We start from the raw sequence: 19,800 nt of genomic DNA on the forward strand, positions 1-19,800 counted from the left end.
ATGAGCTACAGTTATAGCTGCTGGCATCATTCACATTGGCAAAATCACACACACAGACAGTTATCCCCAGAATTATTGGCACCTCTGCTAAAGTTGACTAAAAGAGGTCCATCCTGGATCCATGAAATAACTGGCCTTTAAACATAAAAATCTGCCTGGAATTTAACATAAGGGTGCCAATACTTATGACCCCTGTATTTTAAGGAAGAACATTTATTTATTTATGATACATTATTCATTTACAAAGAAAATTGGCGTCCTTAACCCATTTACTCCTAAAATGCCTGCTAAAAACGCCTATAGAATCCTATGGCATTCTAGACTAAATAACCTTATTTCCTGAGGGTTTTCTGAAAAAATACTAAGAATTGTCAACGTCTACCAAAACCTTAATATCTAAGCCTCTGTACACCTAGAAACATGAAATAAAAAGCATGCTGCGCTACGCAGCAACCAGTGGGAGATTCAATGCTGCGCTATGCAGCAACAGGCGGGAGATAGAATGTTGCGTCATGCAGCATCCAGCGCGAATGGGTAAAGGTTGGATATTTCCTCATTTCCAAAAGATGATTTTATATTCCTCTTTTTAGTCAACTTTAGCAGAGGTGGCAATAATTCTGGGGACAACTGTAAGTGTGAACATTAGAAGGTGATATAGCATAAATGCATCTTGTACTTTTCGGTGTAATATTTTCCATGTGTGTAGATATTTTGCCTATAAACTGCATGATGAACAGTGAGTGGTCTAGAATCTGATTTAATCCTACCCCTCCGACTCTATGCTTTTATATTTCTGTACTTATGTGTATGTACTAATAATGTTTGGAGTCTTAGAATATTTTAGATGATATTCATTGCATGAGGGAAAGTATTCTTTAGTTCTAAAGTGGTTGCTGATGTGATTTTAATCTCTCCTCTTCCATGTGGTCCTGCCCGTCTCACTATGGTGCCCTGCCAGCCTGACGTTCTCGTGCGACGGTCATCACCTGTACACGGCCAACAGCGAGGGCACAGTGATCGCCTGGTGCCGCCGCGACCAGCAGCGCATGAAGCTGCCTATGTTCTACTCCTTCCTCAGCAGCTATGCGGCAGGATGAGATGCCCCGCCCATCCTATCCTATCCCATCATGCACCCTGTCTCATCCCGTCCGCCTCTCAGGGGGACCCTGAATGACCTCGACACCCCGACACACACTCCATCTGTTGCCCTTCGCCGCCCCAGACAGGGAACGTGCCAGCATGCACCAGGCCCCCAATATCAACAACCAAACACGACGGAACACAACACCAAACAAGGGACTGCTGAACTAAACGCAGCCACCATATTGAACATAGTGTGATGTACATATACTAATATATATATAAATATGGCCTCTGGGCAATCCCAGAGCAAGATAAACAGAGGCCTTTCCTGACACGCTTTGTAAAGTTTCCTTTGATGGGAGTTGTGTTTTGTTTGCCAGAGTTTGCCAGACGTATTGGTTTGTGACTTGTTTGTCACTATTGTATTGGTAGTTTGCAGTGTTGTTTTTAATCTGTTTCCAGTATTTGTGTTTTTGTTTTATTGCTGTTTGTTTTTTGTTTTGTTTTTTGTTTTCTTTTTGTGGTCTGTTGAACTGTCTCCGATGTGGTGGTGAAGAACTCCTGACTACTGTCGTGAAAGCTGCTAGTTTCTGACCAGGCTGGGTGGGCCAGACCAAAAGGGGTGAACAGCGCCACCTGTCTGCCCCCTGCTGGCAGATGTGGTTCGTCTGTGCCAACCCCACCCAACCCCATCCCACCCCACCCCACCTCAACCATCCCAGTCCTGGCTGAAGCTCAGCCCCCTGCTGTCACTGCACCTTTCTTGCCTGCTGCCAGAGCTCCGCCCAGCTGCTTAACCCCTCCAACCCTCCACCCGACCCCAGTGCTCAACACTAAAGCCTCCAGTCCTACGGCTGTCTCCCACGCTAGTCCGCATGTCACTGAGAGACCTCCAGGCTGAAAGGCGGAGAAGGACGAGGAGAGAAGAGTGGAGACGTAGAGAGCTCCTATGACTGTTGTTGGCACCAGCCTAGTCCAGCTTTCTTATTTTATTTTTCCTCTTTTGTATTTGTGAGTGAGACTGAGCTATTTATGGGTAAATGAGAATGTTATTTTGAGTAATAATTTTGATTTCAGGATACCTTTCCCTCAACACACACACACACACACACACACACACACACACACACACACACACAGGCAGGAAGAGAGAACAGAGCCATCTGCACTCACCAGTGCATTAATGAAGAGAGAGGAGGAAGAGGGAGAGAGAGGGAGAAAGAGAGGGAGGAAAAGATAGAGAGAGTGAGAAGGCGGGCGGAAGAAAGAAAGAGGGAGAAGGAGGAAGCTGGTTTAGCTCTGGGTAATGAATTAACTTGAGCGCTAGCAGCCCTTCACACACACACACACACGCGCACACACACACACACACACTCCTTCTGTCTGAGGCTTACAGGCCACTGCCGACGAAAGATCCCATTCATAGGGAGGCTGCTAAGGGGGGTTAATTCCAGAGATTTGGTAGTTTTTCAGGTGATGCTGGATATTCATCATGTAGGAGCTCAGCCTTGTTGCGGGCACCCCGATGCAAACACACACACACACACACACACACACACACGCATGCATGCATGCATGCATGCATGCATGCAGAGAGAGAGTAGTACAATTAAAATATCCCCTTATGTGGTGTTGCAAAAGTCAGACAGATATGTGCATGGTACTTAGACCCATGCATTGTGTAAAAACACATCACACTATTTTAAGAAAGTTTTTTTTCAAGGTCTTGTGCTCCTCCTGATCTAAATGTTCTTTGTGTCTTGACCCAGTCCATACTTTAATTTGGACAAAACGGTCTCATTGTAATCAAGAGCTGTGGGTCCAGTGGTTACTGCAGAGAGGACAGAATCGGAGTGTCCTGAGAATATGTGTGTGTGTGTACTGTAGCTCTCCATTATGTGGACCACCTGTCTTAATCTAAAGTCCTATCACATTTACGTATGAGAATTTTATTTTCATTATTTAACAAGTTAGTGTCTGAGCCTTCCAGTTTGCTTGTTTAGTTGTATTTTGATTGCATCCAAAAAATTGTCATTGTATTGGATTGTAATATACCTAACTAGAATGAGATATTGTCTTAAAAGTCAGGAAGGTTTACTCTTGTACTGAGATTGCTGTCGGCCATCAGAGTCCCAGCATGGAAAGGCCCTTGGGTGAAACGCACAGGGTCTCCTTACAGTTCCTGGTTCCAATTCCAACTTAGTTTGGCTGTTGGAGGTCTGAACTCGTAGAAGTAGAATTAAACTGAGCACTATAAAAATGAAGACATTCTAAGCCATGATCCGCTTAAAAGGTGGTTGTTTTCTACCAGCATGACCGACTTCAAGAAGTGTTGAATTGTTTTGTCTTTGCCTTGCTGAATGTTTGTTACTGACAGCCTTTTAAAGAAAAAGAAAAATACCAAGAACATTTATTTTGGGTAACATTTCAGTGGTGTTGCAAATCATGTTTGCAGAAAGGGAAGTTATTTCTTTGTTCTCATGAAGAGTTCACTACCTTTGTTTTGTTTTTGATCCCACTTTTTTGCGTTTTTGGTTATGTTAAGTGAGGTAATTTAACCCATTCTAAAGCTTTGCCCAAATCTACTGAAATATGAACCAGTCATGTCGGCTCTTCCATTAGCGTTCGAATAGGGATAGCGCCTTATGTTTACAATGTATGCATCTGTTTTGTGCTTTATTTTCCTTGTGGTAACGCACACTTTCTTTCTGCCCTGTTACATAGTCCAGCTTTTTATCGTACGTGTACCGTGTCAGATGCATGATTGTATGACTCTTTGCATTATCTGAGATGTGTTGTAGAATGCCACTGGGTGAGACGTTGTGTAAATCTGTTAGGATTACGTGTGAAAGGAGGACGAAAAAAATGCGTTTTACGGCTAAAGAACTCACAAAGGGTTTGTTCTTTTGTTTTCCTTTTTTTTATGTTTGTTTGACTGATAGAGCTTTACGTAATTTAAGATCCTTTGATATGTATAGAAACTGAGTGGTCCTTGCGTTTCCAAGAAAGACGTGGACCACTTTCCTCCTACCCTGATTGTTCTAGAGAGGGGGAAGCCTGAACGGGACATGTATTTCTTATATTTTGTATCTATGAACGGACAGAAGTTATCAGTATATAATATAAATATATATATAAATATGAATATTTAAGACATGCTGTGGTTTCTGTTTTATTACCATTGACCTATGGAGCCAAATGTAGGACCAACTATTTATTGGTCCTCTTCAATATGAATTAGGCCTAGCCCATGATGTAGTTTGTTCTAGACAGAGATGATGACTTCCTACAAGAGCAGCTAAACCCTCGAAATCCGCTGGATGGGATCAATGGTCCGGTTTCTGTAGTCAACGGTGAGCCATCCTATGATGTATTACCGGACACACCTAAACATAGCTTACATACACTCACGATTTCAACGCTTAATTAATTAAATAAATAATTGTGTACAGAACATTAACAGCGCTTCTGACAATAAGGTTGACCACAATATTGTTAGCCAGCTCGCCACTCCTTCTTCGCGATGGACCAACTGGGAGACCCAGTGATGTCAACAGTGATGTAAAATCAAGCAGGGAAGCCTTTCTACGTCCCAGAAGCGCACGACTGCCATAACGCCAATTGCGAATGCGGCGGATGCCATTTTCGCCTTCTAGTAAACCACAGAAGCAGGCGTCCAAGCCCATAGGCAGATGAAACGCGCGCTCTTCGCCTTTTGTCATAAATACAGTAGTACCAGGTGGGGGAATAGGGGTTGTCCCTTGATGTCTGTACCATCTTGCACTGTATTTTCCGCGTCACAGTGAGGTCTCCCACAGTTGGCACCCGCGTTTTCTTCAGGTCTGTCGACGGTGAGCCGTAGGGGGGCACATCTCGACTGTTTCAGAATTGAGGGGACTATGCGTAAATGTACAACGTAAACTGGGGAAAGACTCGGCTCTGCGCGCGGTGAAAGAATCCTCGGTGTCATCAATATTCTGGTTTACACGGAGACCGGGCAGAGCCGGAGCAGCTGCGGGGTTTTCCTCCTTCTGAATTCTAATTTGACTACCTTTTGTAGGGTGGAGTCAACCCTGGTTTCTAAAAACCACACAGCCTAATCATTTGCACTCTTCAGGTAGGTTTATGTGTCTGTTATTCGAATGTTGTTTAGCAATTAAATGGGCGTGTGTGACCGCCTAATCGTTATCATTATACAGATTCATTTTAATTATTGAGGGGCATTTCTCCTTCCATAAACATACAGCCTACAAGCTCTGTAACGTTTAAAATAATAAAAACGTATAGATGCAACCCTAAGCTCCTTACATGAGCTGCTATTCCCTGACAAATAATAGCTGATTTCCTGCTTGTTGCTACTTTCACAATGAAGCAAGGAATTGGATCATTTTTTTTACATGGATGGTTACTGTTGCAATTAACTTGCAACACACTATATGGACTGTGCCCAGTAATATAACTGCGATCACAGCTCAAACCAGTATTTTCTAGTTGGCAAGTAATTCATTCAGGTCTTGGTTTCACCTGTAAATAGTATATACACCATGTGCCATTCTTACCAGGGCTAACCCAGCCCAACGGGTTTGGGTTATATCCAAGCATGCGCTCTCATTGTGCCAAAACGTTCGACAGAAACCTCCCTGAATGATATCTCTGACTGAACGGTTCTGTGTAAAGGCTATTTTAGACGAGTGGACAAGCATTTACTAGGCTGCTTTGAACGATGCTACGAGGGAAGGCCTGGGTGAGACATGTATTAGATTTTAGCTACAGACTGAGTGGCCTGTTGGTCAGCATATCATGCCAATTTATATCGTATAGACTATGCGTAATATATGCTTTTCCAAATTCATAATGTATATATTAGGTCTGATGAGCAACCGATTTAATGGACCATAATTCAATTTTAACAACAAGGAAGAATTACCGATGTAACCAAGGGAGACGGGGTTTATTGTCAGTGAGGCTACGACAAGTCTTCAGTACTCTGAAAGCTTTAAATATTTAAATTCTATAAATCAACCACATCCCACTCTAATTGAATGGTTTGACTACATTTGTATGTAGCTATTAGCAAGTTGGTTTATATGTAAATTCTGGGAACATGTTAATAGGATTGATTGATTATACTGTTATGTAATAGTATTATACCAGGTAATAAACCTAGACCCAGGGCTGTAGTGGAGGCTAAACGCAGTAAACTCACTTTATCCACCTTTGAAATTTCAGAAATAGAGTTTATCTGCCTCTTATTAGAGGTTACCCACCTCTCAAAAGAGTTTATTCAATTGCAACTTTTAACATTCAAAAATCACACTGTATTATCCACATTCGCAATATGTACACTCATCGAAACTTTAGGAACCATTTAATACCACTGGTATTGTTATAAACATTGGACAACAACCTCAACCTTCATTAAAACATGTGCTGAATGCCTTTTTGAAAAATATGATACCAGTCCACCTTACCTTGATCAGAGTTCATAGTTTACCCACCTTTTATTTTACCACTACACCCCTTCCTAGACCCCTTGACTCTAAAATGACCTGCTCACCATGGTTTGATGAGTTCCCTACACCTGTTTTCCCCCATGTGTTTCCCTTTCCCTACCTGTTTGCTTTAGACATTTCATGAAGAGAGCAACAAACAAAAGGAATTTTCAGAGTGATTTTCCATGGGAGAGGCAATTTTGTGGAGTTTAATTTTTTACCACACTATCTCGGTCTTAAACTTGGTGTCTGTTGTCTCGGGTTAAAAGGACACACAGTTTATTATGTTGGGAGCTGTCTGTTCCCATGCTTGTGTTCAGCTTTGTTCAGTCTTTTGGCTAGTGAAGTGACAGAAACAGTTTCTATTGTAACTATAATGGAAGAATTATTCAGCCTTGTTGATCAGTGATTCCGTCCTAAAATGCTTATTGTCCTTTCCTGTGCTAAACACCACAGTGAAGACTTTTTGAACTCGGCCTGTCCCAAAAGATGTGCAGGACAGAGAAATCTTGCAGCTCTAAACACAGCAAGGCTTAGCGTAAATACCTCCAAATACCCCCTGTAAGAAAAGCCAAACATGGCTATGGATAGCCGAGTGTGTCAACATAGGAGTTCTAATTTTGTTCACTAATTTGTTTTCTAGCACATTTTACTGTGCTGTCTTGGATGTTCTAAATGGTTTGTCCAAATACAGACGACAAAAGAAAGGTACAGGTTCAGAGTCAGCCTAATATGGAACTTCTTTGGCATTGTGCATGGTACACAAAATCAGAGAAAAGTGAGTGCTATGCAGCTTATGTGATGATTTATGTTACAATATGTACAGTGATGGACAGCTCTCTATTACTGCTCATATTGGGTGGTGCAATCGGTGGTTCCTGGTGAGAGTCTGGTTAACTGTGTGTCGAAGTGTCCTTGAACTAGACACCGGGCCCCAACACCTTCACACAACACCCAACACTACCAAGCCCCAACACCTTCACACAGCAGCCAACACTACCAAGCCCTAGGGGCGCCGCTAGAGGGGACGGGGGTTGGGACGATTCTAAGGTGCCCAGCACTGACAGGGGGCCCCCAGAGAGCCCTCCAATAATACTATATATTATCGGGGGGCCCAGAATCATTGTCTGTCATAGAACCCATATTATACCCATATTATAACCATGCTCCCTCACTGACTGCCTCTTTGACTTAAAATTATGGATGCAAAACAATTTTCTCAAGCTCAACACAGACAAAACCGAAATTCTGCTGATTGGCCCTAAAAGCATCCTCACCAAATTTCCCCGTCTCACTCTCAACATTGATGGCTCACCTGTCCACTCTACCTCTGTTGTTAAAAACCTTGGCATTCAGTTGACTCCACCCTTAGCTTTGATCCTCATATCAAATCACTCACTAAGACTGCTTTTTTTCACCTCCGTAACATTGCACGCCTCCGACCCTTCCTCTCTGCTAGTGATGCACAGACTTTGGTTCACTCTTTCATTATGTCCCGTTTAGATTACTGCAACTCACTTTTCCTTGGTCTCCCCACTAAAACCCTTCAAAGACTATTATTCAAAACTCTGCAGCCAGGCTCCTCACCCATACCAGACGATCAGCACACATCACCCCCATTCTCTATCAACTCCATTGGCTACCAGTTCCGTCCTGGATCAAATACAAAGTACTACTACTCACCTTCAAAGCCCTCCACAACCTTGCTCCCCCCTACATCTGCGACCTCCTGACCCCTTACACTCCTTCCCGCTCACTCAGATCCTCTGACCTAAACCTCCTGGCTATCCCCCACTCCAGACTCTCCACCCTGGGTGGCAGGTCTTTCAGTGCCTTGGCCCCCAAACTCTGGAAATCCCTCCCCCAACCTCTTTGTGCCTGTCCTTCTCTTCCTTTCTTCAAAGCACATCTCAAGACCTTTCTGTTTAATGATCACTTCTCCTCCACACCCAACACATAGCAGATAACAGATAACCATACAGATAACTTGTCTTTGTTGTATTGTTTTGTTTGTTTGTTATTGTGTTTCCTTGGGCGACCTTGGGTTTGAGAAAGGCGCTATATAAAATAAACGTATTATTATTATTATTATTATCTAGCAGTGCCCCTGCCAAGCCCAAACACCTTCTCTGAAGACCTTCTCTGTCCATCTCCCTGTGGTCATGAGGTAGATTTGAGGCATAAAAACGCAGAATGCTCTGGAAGCAGAAGAGAGCACTTTATGAATGTGCTCATTTACTGTCCTCTTCATGCTCAAAGGATCATTTGTTTGTGTTCCTCACGACTTGCAGGAAACGACCATGAAGGACAGCATGGCCAACAACAGCACAGCCAGTATCTCTCAGGCCAGGAAAGCTGTGGAGCAGCTCAAGATGGAGGCCTGCATGGATAGGATAAAGGTACGTGTGTAGATTCTTCCGCATACTGTCCTTTATTGCCCTATGGTGTATAGATGCCACCTCATACTGCCCTTTTATTGCCCTATGGTGTATATATGCTGCCACATACTGCCCTTTTACTGCCCTATGGTGTTTAGATGCCACCTCATACTGCCCTTTTACTGCCCTACAGTGTATAGATGCCGCCACATACTGCCCTATGATGCTGTGCATCAGCATGGTTCCCAAGAACTTTTATATAACCGTTTTATGATATGCTTATCAGAGTAAAAGAAAAAAACACATTATAAACTCACAGCCATACTATCTAAATAATCACCAAATGTATTTGATCGCTGTGACAATATAGGCCTACCCATTGTCCATAAATGAGGGTGTTTTATTTCAGTTCATGTCTCGCACAGCTGGTGTGAACTGACGTGGCCATGAAAAGAGCAGGTCAGAGACTGAGCATCACCCCCAGACAGACAGAGACTGCACATCAGCCAACATGGCCAGGATGAGCAGCGGCAAGCCCTGGCTGCTCTTAATGGAGCCGCTCAAGGCACTCGCAGCAGAGCACTGGGCAGGGGCACAGCTGGGCTGGACTGGACCTCGGAGGGGAGATGAGGGACAGAGAGAGAGAGAGAGAGAAAGAGAGACAGAGGAGGAGAAAGACAAAGAGTGAGTGACAGCAGAAGAGAGAAACAGAGTAGAAGAGAGAAACAGAGTGGAAGACAGAGAGAGAGGGGGGGGTTGCTTTGCTAGAGAGATTTCTCCACTCCACCACTCCCTCTATTTTTAATCTCCCTCGCAGATGGGGCATAAGATCGTTTTGCAGACGGTAGACATTTCCCCGAAAGAAATCAGACCCCTCCACCCCCCTCTCCTTCTTGACTTGCACTTTTTCATCTGGCTCTCCCCCCACTGAGACGTGTAGATGAATGCCATTGTCACTCGATAGCGGTGCGTTTTATGTGGTGATTGTCTTTGTAATAGCTGAAAAGTGCTGAGCACGGCGAGTGAAGACAGAGGGCCGGGAGGCGCGCTTCATTTGATCTCGCCTGCCTCGGCTTATTGTGATTTTATTTTATTTTATTTTATTCGTTTTTTTTGTTTGTTTTTTTTAAACCGGGGAGTGTGGAAGTCCTCACAACACACATCTCTTCTTCCTGTCTTTTTGGAGGAAGAACAAGACTAAGGTGGGGATAGAGAGAGAGAGTGGAAGAGATAGAGAGAGAGTGGAAGATATATATATATATATATATATATATATAGAGAGAGAGAGAGAGAGAGAGAGAGAGAGAGAGAGAGAGAGAGAGAGAAAGAGAGAGAGAGTCAGGTTTGTGTAAAAGTCTTGCCTCTGGACGTGGCTATTCTGCGTGTCTGATGAGCGTCCTCGAGACAGCGCTCCCGACGCGGCAGCAATCATCTGACCCGGTGTGGTTCTCGTGTGGTGTGGGAGCGCTCTGCCTCCCAGCGCCGGCCACTGTGTGCTGGGCTTTATGAGCTGTCCTGCAGGCCTAGCAGCCCTTGTCACTGACGCCCACCGCGCACAAAGCCTGTTTTCATCCCCAGCCCTTGTCTACAGAGCATAGATCTCTCCCTCTTCTCCTTCTCCTCCTCCTCTCTCTCTTTCTCTCCTCTCCAGTCTTCATCTCGCCATTACTGCATCTCTCACCACCTCTTCTACATCTCTGGACCCCCCCCCCCCAACTCTCTCTCTCTTTTTTTTCTCTGTCTGACACACACACACACACACACACACACACACACAGACTGCCCCCTCACTTGATCCTCTCTCACCCTCTCCCTCCCTCCCTCCCTCCCCCTCTCTCTCTCTCTCTCTCTCTCTCTCTCTCTCTCTCTCTCTCTCTCTCTCTCTCTCTCTCTCTCTTTCTGTCTCTTTTTGTCTGTCCTTTGAGGCTGAATGAAAGTGAAAGTTCCAGTCAGTTTCAGCAAGGGTGTGTGTGTGTGTGTGTGTGTGTTTGTGTGTGTGTGTGTGTGTGTGTGTATGTGTGTGTGTGTGTGTGTGTGTGTGTGTGTGTGTGTGTGTGTGTGTGTGTGTGTGTGTGTGTTGGGGGTGCTTAGTCCATGTGAGCTTGCAGAGGGAGCTGAAGTCATTCTCACCCAGGAGTCTGACCTCATCCGTGGGCAGCGGTTCAGGGACAACGCCTCCATCCGGCCTCATCCAGGCTCCAGCTCCAGCTCTCCGCTGATGTGCCACCACAACAAACCTCATTCCCTCAGAGAGAAGGAGGGGGGGGGGGTTGGAAGGGTGGGGAGGAGTGTGTGTGGGGGGGTGGCATAGCACAGGAACCACCACCCTTCTTCCCAATCTAATTAGGGGAGTTCTCCTGAGGCATGGGGCGGATGACCACAGCAGCGTGGAGAAGAGACTAGGAGATGAGAGAAGCCACGACTGGCTGGCTAGCTCACAGACTGAGTGATCTCATTACAGTTTTCTCGATCGTTTTGATACCTGTGTCAACTCACATCACATTCTCAAAACAGTTAACACCCGTGTCTGAACAAAAGCACTCTGGACAAAATGACACATTTTGCTTGCAAAAGGCTGTTACTCTCTCAAAACACTTAAAACATGCAGCAAAAGCAAATCTCGCCTTCAAACACTACAACTTGTTGCCAATTCAAAAACACTCTTTAATCAATCATTACACACTTGACAACAAAATGCAAAATCTAGTTCTCAAAATGAGCATTTTTGCTATGTCTGTTCCATTACTTAGTCATTTTTCTGGTATCAGAAAAAAACTGTGAAAAGACAAAATTTACTGAATACTGTACAAAAAATAATTTATTAATTCCTCCCAAGATGTAACTGTCATTGACATGTAAGACATACAGAAAACACCTACTTTTACTGTAAATAGATGTGGATACTGTAAATTTCATCGAAATAAACCTACAGTAAACACCTTTTGTACTGTTTTCTCCACCAAATAGGCAATACAGTACTTTGTCTAAATGTGCATTAGATCCATACTTGCAAACAGCAACACAAAACAGACATCTCTTATGTATAATGAATGATTGCTGATTGAAGAATTGTGCAAAGGAGTTTCACACAGGTGTATCAGAGATTTAGACTTATGCAAGGAATCTATACCATCTGTGAAAAGATGTTTGGGGCTTTTGAATGACACCTGTGCTAACTGTTTTGCAAAAGGGTGTGAGAAATGTGTGAACCCAATGAAAATGTGTGAACACATTCGCAAGAGATGACTTCTGCTGTGCAAAGAAAGTAGTCATGAAAACCAAGTGGGTTCCAATTTACTTAAGCAGGTAAAAGCAATCGAGAAAAACTGTAATCCCTCAATCAGTTAGAAGGTGATCTGCGCTAATTAGTGGTCCACTCCTTCAGCAGGGTCTTATGTGCTGTTATTACACCGACTCGCCAGGGATGGATGACACCCGGCGCAGGCAGGCACACCACTGTCATGCCTCGCTCCCTGGGCTGCGGGAGCAAGTGCTCATCCCCAGAGTCTCTGTGTGTGTGTGCGTGTGTGTGTGTGCATGCCTGCCTGCGTGAGTGCGTGCGTGTTTGTGTGTGTGTGTGTGTGCGTGCCTGCCTGCCTGCGTGAGTGCTTGTGTGCGTGCGTGTTTGTGTGTGTGTATGTGTGCGTGTGTGTACAGTATGTGTGCGTGTCTGCGTGCCTGCCTGTGTGTGTGCGTGCCTGCCTGTGTGTGTGTGTGTGTGTGTGTGTGTGTGTGTGTGTGTGTGTGTGTGTGTGTGTGTGTGTGTGTGTGTGTGTGTGTATGTGCGTGCCTGGGTGGGTGGGGGAGGAGGGTGTTGTGCTTGAACTGGGATTCGCAGTACGTTAGAATCAGGCCAAGTTATTGCAACTCCCGTTGCAACAGAGGAGTCTTCTAATACCTGATGGTGACAGTTCCCTGTTTACACTCTTGGATGAATTAATTGGGAACGGAAGATCTGATTTCTCTTCATTTCTCCTTGAGCCCTTTAAAATGACTCACTTTTCTTGTGAGGGTCATTTTTACTCCAGGCATAAAAGCACATTGACTCTGTGTTTTGGAGAAATGGACCCTGTCTCTTTTATTCATGTTGCACGCTTAAGTTGTGCAAGGATGTAGCCTATGTGTGGATTCTGTGGATTCTATATTCTTACTGAAGATGATGACATTTGGAAAGAGTACAGATCAAGTAGTAATGAATGCCAAAAGACATTTAAAGAGAGATTAATTTCACTTCATTTGATTTATATTTCACTTTGTTTTTATTTTTTATTTCACTGTTGGCAGCCATGCCCTCTCTCCCTCATTACACATCAAAGCCTGGGTGTGTCTCCTATCTGACGAGGCCCTGGGGCACGAGTGATGGGCAAAACAGGGTTGAGTGAGCAGCCACTGGGAGTCATAAGCCTCTGTAGTGTGTGTATGTGTGTGTGTGAGTGTGTGTGTGTGTGTGTGTGTGTGTGTGTGTGTGTGTGTGTGTGTGTGTGTGTATGTGTGTGTCGTGTGTGTATGGTGTGGTGTGTCGTGTGTGGAGTGGGTCATCAGTACCCAAGGGGGCCAGCTGGCACAATCTGCCCCCCCCCCATCCACACACACACACACACACACACACACACACATCCAGAGCCCCAGACTCGTCTCGTGTGCAGCTGCTTCTGGTCCCTCTTCACTGGGCAAGCCTCTGCCTAAACTCCCCCTGCCTTGGCAGCCTTGGCTGGGCCACATCCAGCCAGACCAGCAGGCTGTCCTCATCCATGGACAAAACTACAGTAATCCCCACTAAATCACCCCGCATGCTCATGCATGAGCCTGAAAATATATTGTGCCTTTCTTACTGAACGTGGCTGAACGTGCCCAGCATACTGCCACGTGCTCTACTCAAAGTGCGGAACGAATGGACAGGCTATTTTTCAATCAGCCAAAACGGACCACTGTTAACAGAATGAATAATTGATTAATTAATATGAAGCACCAATGCTGTGCAGTGTGTTATCCATAATTCATGATTTTTTTTAAAAAACTAAGACTGTATGTGTGCATTTATAGAGCACAGAACCTAGAATACCTCCTCCTCATCATCCTCCTCTTCCTCCTCCCTCAGTGTTTTTTTCTCTCTGTCCGTCTGTGTGCTGTCCTTGTCTGTTTGCGTGCACTAGTTTATCTTGATTTGCCGGAGAGGCCGGGCAGGGCTGGGCTGGGCTGGAGCTGCTTGAGTGAGCATTGAAGCTACTGCTAACCGCTTGTGCTGAGGGCACGACACCAACTGTGCATCTGCAAGCTTGCAGCCCGCTGCAACTCCCACTGCAACCAGTGGCTCAGGCGCGGCAAGCATGATGTCAGCACTATGTCACATCATACACACACATACACAACTGCACACACATACTGTACGCACACACACGTGTGTGTGTGATTTCATACTCAGGGTATATGTATTATTCATGATATTCCTTCATCATTGCACAATGTTCTTTATTAAGGTTAATTATCATCGATTGAGATACACATTCAGTTTTATACGTATTGTATTTTTTTTCCTCAAATGGATATTCAGTTAATATATTGTATTGTAACATGGGAAGTAGCTGCAAAATTGTGGTGTATATACTATAGTCATCAATAAGGTACCTCATAGTTCTTGGAAATCTGAAAATTAGTTATAACAATAAAACAATATCAATAAATACAATTGGATCATTTAGAAGGAATTACAGTAATTGTAAGTAAAAAGCTAGACTTTACTTACATCTTAAAAATAGTAAGATGTCAAAGTTTCACTGTTGCTATTTCAGCGAAGAGGGGGAAAGGGTCTGCTATGCCCTCTCCAGGGGTCTGGGTAGGGAAAGTGACCCTGGTGTGTGTAGACCAGGGGGTATGGGTGGGACACCAATGTGTGTGAGGAGGATATGGGTGTGTGTGTGTGTGTGTGTGTGTGTGTGTGTGTGTGTGTGTTTGTGTGTGTTAGTCGTGTGTTTGTGTGCGTTAGTCAGGTGTGTGTGTGTGTGTGTTAGTTCATGTTGAGTGTGTGTATGTGAGTATAGGAAAGCCGGGCGGGTGGTTATGGGTGGTCCTTCCTGGACTGTGTAACTGAATCACTGAATGATTGATGTGCTTGCTTGTGTGAGCGCTGAGGTAGAACTGTGACGTGAGAGCTGGAGTGAAGGTCGTGTTTTACAGTTTTTTAGAACTGTTGACACACATTTTCAAAACTCTGTCTATTTTCAAAACTCTACACACAAAACCCACAAAATGCAAAATGCCTCAAATCACCAGCAAAATGAAACAACATTCAAAATGTCATCAACACATTTCTAAAGCAAACATTCGCCTCACATTATAAACACTTCTGTCATAATATTATCATTTTGGATAAAGATCTAAAAGATCACCTAAAGATCTTCTTTCTTTCATGGGCTTCTATGTATATTTCCATACAAGAGTGAAAGTCAGAGAGAAGTTGAAATACACAGTAAACATGTAAGCAATATTGAAACCAAACATAGTGATTTATATTCATAGGCCTATAGACCCTGCAGAAATGAACATGTGCTTTCCAAAGGCATTTCCGAAGGCACAGAAAACAATATTGAGCTAATGGTAACTTGGGGACAAAACACAAGTTTTACGTAAAGTCGAATTCATTTTCATTTTTAAGGGAAATGAATAAACACTGTGACTCTCTTGTTTTCTTTCTCTCTTTCTTTCTTTTTTCTCACTGTGTGAATTTATAGAAATGTGTGTGTGTGTGTGTGTGTGTCTATATCCACAGGGGGGTGATTGTCAATTTGTGTTTCTGTGTCGTTTAGTCTGTAATGTGTGTCTTTATCTTGTGGTGTGTGTGTGTGTGTGTGTGTGTGTGTGTGTGTGTGTGTGTGTGTGTGTGTGTGTGTGTTTGCATATGTCTGGGAAGGAGATGGTTGTCCTAATTACTGTGTTTAGAGTGGTTATCAGACTGTGCCTATCCTACAGGGCTCAAGCGCCAGCTCTGCTCGGTGTTCCAGGAGCTGTGGGCAGTGCTACACCCATACCCAATCATCAAGCCTCCCATTCCTCCTAATCTTATCCACTACTAAGGTGTAAACACTCAAAGTGGAGCTGAATACCAGCCAATGCAGGCTGTTATTATATTTAAGGCATCATTGCAAATGCGGTTCTTCTCGTATGAGAGGCATGTACTTGTACGCACTGAGAAAATGGCTAGTCTTTCAGCGCCGTTGTGTTAACCTTGGGGTATTTACTGACGACCACAAGTCAGTTTGTCTTACAAAGCGAGTGCGGTTATGGCCATGCTAATCTAGCTTTGTATTGCCTTGGATAAAAATCTGCTTGGATACACAGGTCAACTTTTTCAGCAATGTTTCTAGGCAGTTTGAGCTGAGTGATGTTGTCTGAGTGTTTTCCCATTCATATAGGGCAACTAAATATTATCTGGGAAAATTTTAATTAAGAATTTAATTATTGGGATGATCCAATCAGAACACTAGGAACCAGCCATGTGATTACCCGGCAACATAGTTCGAAAAGTTGACCCGTGTTGCATCAATCATCCTAACTGGAGTGAAAAGACATCCCAAAGTGTCCCACACAAATACTAACACACACACACACACACACACACACACACACACACACACACACACATGCACGCACAGCCTCACTGCCGTCTCCTTGCCTGTGTGCTGGTGTGTAGGTGTCCAAAGCGGCGGCGGACCTGATGGCCTACTGTGACGCGCACATACGGGAGGACCCTCTCATCGTGCCCGTGCCGGCCTCGGAGAACCCCTTCCGGGAGAAGAAGTTCTTCTGCACCATCCTCTGAGAGCGGCGGCAGGGCGCAACTGCCCACACGCACACATACACTCCACCCTGAGGAGAGGAGAGGAGACATATTTTTGCTGCTGGCACCAGCGTCCTGCTGGTTGGCTTAAGCTTACCAGGTCGCTGCCCAGGCACTTGACTAGGCCGGCCTACCCTGGCTATAGGGGCTGCGGGTGGTTGTTTGGGTGGGGGGGGGGGGGGGGGGGGGTTGGGTGAGGGGTGATGGGAATGGGAGATTTGGCTGTGGATCTGGCAACCCCTTCATGTCTCTTTTAAAGGCGTGGTCAGTTGTTTGTGTCGTGAAAAAAAATTGAAATGCTTCTAGACCTACAATAATGACTTATATCAGAAGGACAATAGTTGGCAATTGTTCCTATGATTTCTATGCATGTTAATGCTTTGTTTGAGGTGGTTTTTTAATGTATTTGTTGAGTATTTAGAAGGTCCAGACAAACAAATGTCTAAAAACAGAGGAGCAAAGGACAGTATCAAGTGCAGACAACAATGGAGAATAATGTTTTTGATTTATAAAATCATCAGTTATGTCATTATTGTAAGTGCAGAAGCATTTGATTTTTTTTACAACAAATACTACTTACTTTGCCTTTAATTGGTGTGTTATAGCTTCATATTTAGAGAGCTGCCTTGCTCATTGCTTATGAGATGAGAGTCTTTTTTTGTAAATTATCCTTCTGTTTTTCTTTCTGATTGCTAGACGTTTACATGCCTCAGGAAAAGATGCTAACCAAACACTGATTACATTAATGTGTTAGCACTGTACCTATTTCATCTGAATTGGTATTACATTCAGAAGTGAATAACCTACAGCATCTCTCATTTCTGACAATGCAGCTGAATGAGTTTCCCTTTAGTTAAAACCCTGGCATACATGCTCATTGAAATAATAACATTTGATAAATTACGAAGGACGGAATGGCAATATCGTACATTACTATTTGCCTTATGACACAATGGTCAGGTATTAAATAACTGATTATTTATCTGGATATCATGCAAAATGTGCCAATATTTAATTGACATTAATCATGAATCGTGAAACTTAAATTTCCATCCATCAGGAGGGTTATTCTGTACTATACTGTATTATCTCTTGAATACTGCATCATAAGGGCATAGCTTGATTGCTTTACATGTTCTTTGGCTGCCCGAGTGCTTTATTTTTATTGTAAATGTGTATGTAAAAAGATGACATTTCATTCCAGTGTGTGTACATGTGTTGAGATGAAGGTGGGGGAGTTAGGGAGGGACCCTGTGCAGACCCAGGACATGGCATGAAGGCAGACTGTGCCCCATCTGCCATGCGGAGGCTCGTGAGCTTCACAGGGGCATGGGCACAGTGCAGCGTAGTGCAGTGTGTCCCCTCCAGAATATCCCTCTGATGTTACACACACAGGCACAAGAGAACACATTCACGCTCGCTTTCAGACACTGCCCCAACACACACACACACACACACACACACACACACACACACACACACACACATACACAAACACTCACATGTCTGGTAGCCGCAATTCATCACTTGTTTGGATCACACCTCACCACTGTATCCCTCCCTCTTCTAACTTTCTCTGTTGCCTTATAATATTTACTGGGCATGTTTGCTGAATGGCTGGATTTTTTTGTTAATGTTTTCTTTTGTTTTGATTTCCTTTCTTTGTCGGAGTGATTTTGTTTGTTTCTTCCTTTCTCTGCCTGTCCTGAACGGAGCTGGACTGAATTGAATTGAAATGAATTGACATGAAGTATGAGGCCTTTGATTGTAAAGCCAAACCAAAGGCCAGTTTCCCCCATACGGCTCTCATACTGCTCCCCCAGCCAGGAAGAGACTGGATCACACGAAGAGCTTGGTATCAGTGCCAATTACTGTGACAACAGCGTATCTTCGACTCTGTTACTTCACAGTCTTTTTCAAAAAATCTTATTTCATCACAAGCACAATGTCAATTATGTCCTTTAGGCCTACACTGATGTAATTTAGGCTGGGCCTCCTTCAACCCATAATTTTCTCTGTATATGTAATTCACATCACTAAGTATGATGTCATATCACATGTGATGTGTTTCAGTAATTTCTTCTGTACTTAGGTTTGACTAATTTAAAGTATTAGATACATTAGGTAGAGAATGACTTTTTTGTGGAGCAATTTACTGATTGAGTGTTGTCTCTGAATCCTCTTTTTATTCAGAATGTAAGATTTGGAAGGGTGTCACAAATGCTTTGCTTGACATGTTTAATATCTTTGTTTAATTTTGATCTTGGTATACTTTCATACCTTTCCGATTTTACCTATGATGATACAGCCATCAGAACTGGCGAATACAAGGCACTGAAAAGGTGAACGAATTTAAGTGAATAGTGCCTGAATCACAGAATAATGCTTGAGACCTTCAGTGTTCTTGCCAAACCCTCTGGGGCATGCACACCTGTCTCAATAAACTTGAGCAAGATGGATGATTTCATACCTTATTGAGACATGTTAACCTTTGTATAGCAGAAAAGTAATTTGCATGTACTTAAACCCCCGTAAATAATCTAGAAAAGTAAGAAACCTTGTGATGAAAACACTTGCCTTTTAAGTATATGGTTTATTGGTGCTTGTCTGCACTTTTCTCTTGTAGAAGTCTGGATGTGTAGACAATGTGCAGCTGTACAAATTAATAACTTCATTATTAAAGTTTATTGCTTAAGTACTATAATGTCTTATAAATAACAGAAAGAAATAAAAACCATTCAACCAACACATGTTTTCCCTGGTAGAGCTATGAGTCGGTTAATGTCACAAATTAAAATGGTTCGATAGAGACACCTTGTGGCCAATAGAACCCCACTTATCTGTTGTTTGATTAATGCAGAAAATCTAAAATTGCGAGAATATAAACAACTCGGGCTTTAATAATGTTGAGAGTGAATGTTTACATTAACGTTTATATTAAAACCTCAATATGTTGATTGTAGGCCTATATTTTAGCCTATAGCCTTTTAGCCTATTAAAATCGTAAAGACAT

The 19,800-nt window shown here is 43.5% G+C and overlaps 2 protein-coding genes across 12 annotated transcripts in view; both read left to right on the forward strand.

Moving 5' to 3' along the window:
* The window catches only part of lyst (lysosomal trafficking regulator), a 133,907-nt gene extending 118,949 nt beyond the window's left edge, over positions 1-14,958 (forward strand). For 5 of the 6 annotated variants that reach the window (XM_042065972.1, XM_042065975.1, XM_042065974.1 and 2 more), the window contains one exon: positions 959-4,239. In XM_042065972.1, the coding sequence (XP_041921906.1) occupies positions 959-1,097 (139 nt within the window). In that variant the 3' untranslated portion in view covers positions 1,098-4,239. Of the gene's footprint in view, positions 1-958; positions 4,240-14,940 lie in introns of those variants that run through there. The other variant, XR_006023359.1, reaches the window with a different exon arrangement.
* Positions 4,389-16,936, forward strand: LOC121685449 (guanine nucleotide-binding protein G(I)/G(S)/G(O) subunit gamma-4). Of its 6 annotated transcripts, none has more exons than XM_042065984.1 (4): positions 4,832-4,934; positions 5,144-5,200; positions 8,867-8,974; positions 16,641-16,936. In XM_042065984.1, the coding sequence occupies exons 3-4, from the start codon at positions 8,876-8,878 to the stop codon at positions 16,767-16,769; spliced, it is 228 nt and encodes a 75-aa protein (XP_041921918.1). In that variant the 5' UTR covers positions 4,832-4,934; positions 5,144-5,200; positions 8,867-8,875; the 3' UTR covers positions 16,770-16,936. The 6 variants fall into 6 exon arrangements, with proteins under 6 accessions (XP_041921922.1, XP_041921921.1, XP_041921918.1 ...); XM_042065985.1 differs by having other exon boundaries at positions 4,902-4,923; XM_042065988.1 differs by lacking the exons at positions 4,832-4,934; positions 5,144-5,200 and adding an exon at positions 4,389-4,436.
* The last annotated feature ends 2,864 nt before the right edge of the window (positions 16,937-19,800 follow it).

The sequence above is a fragment of the Alosa sapidissima genome, chromosome 16 (genome assembly GCF_018492685.1).
Source record: "Alosa sapidissima isolate fAloSap1 chromosome 16, fAloSap1.pri, whole genome shotgun sequence".
In the NCBI taxonomy this organism is placed as follows: Eukaryota; Metazoa; Chordata; class Actinopteri; order Clupeiformes; family Clupeidae; genus Alosa; species Alosa sapidissima.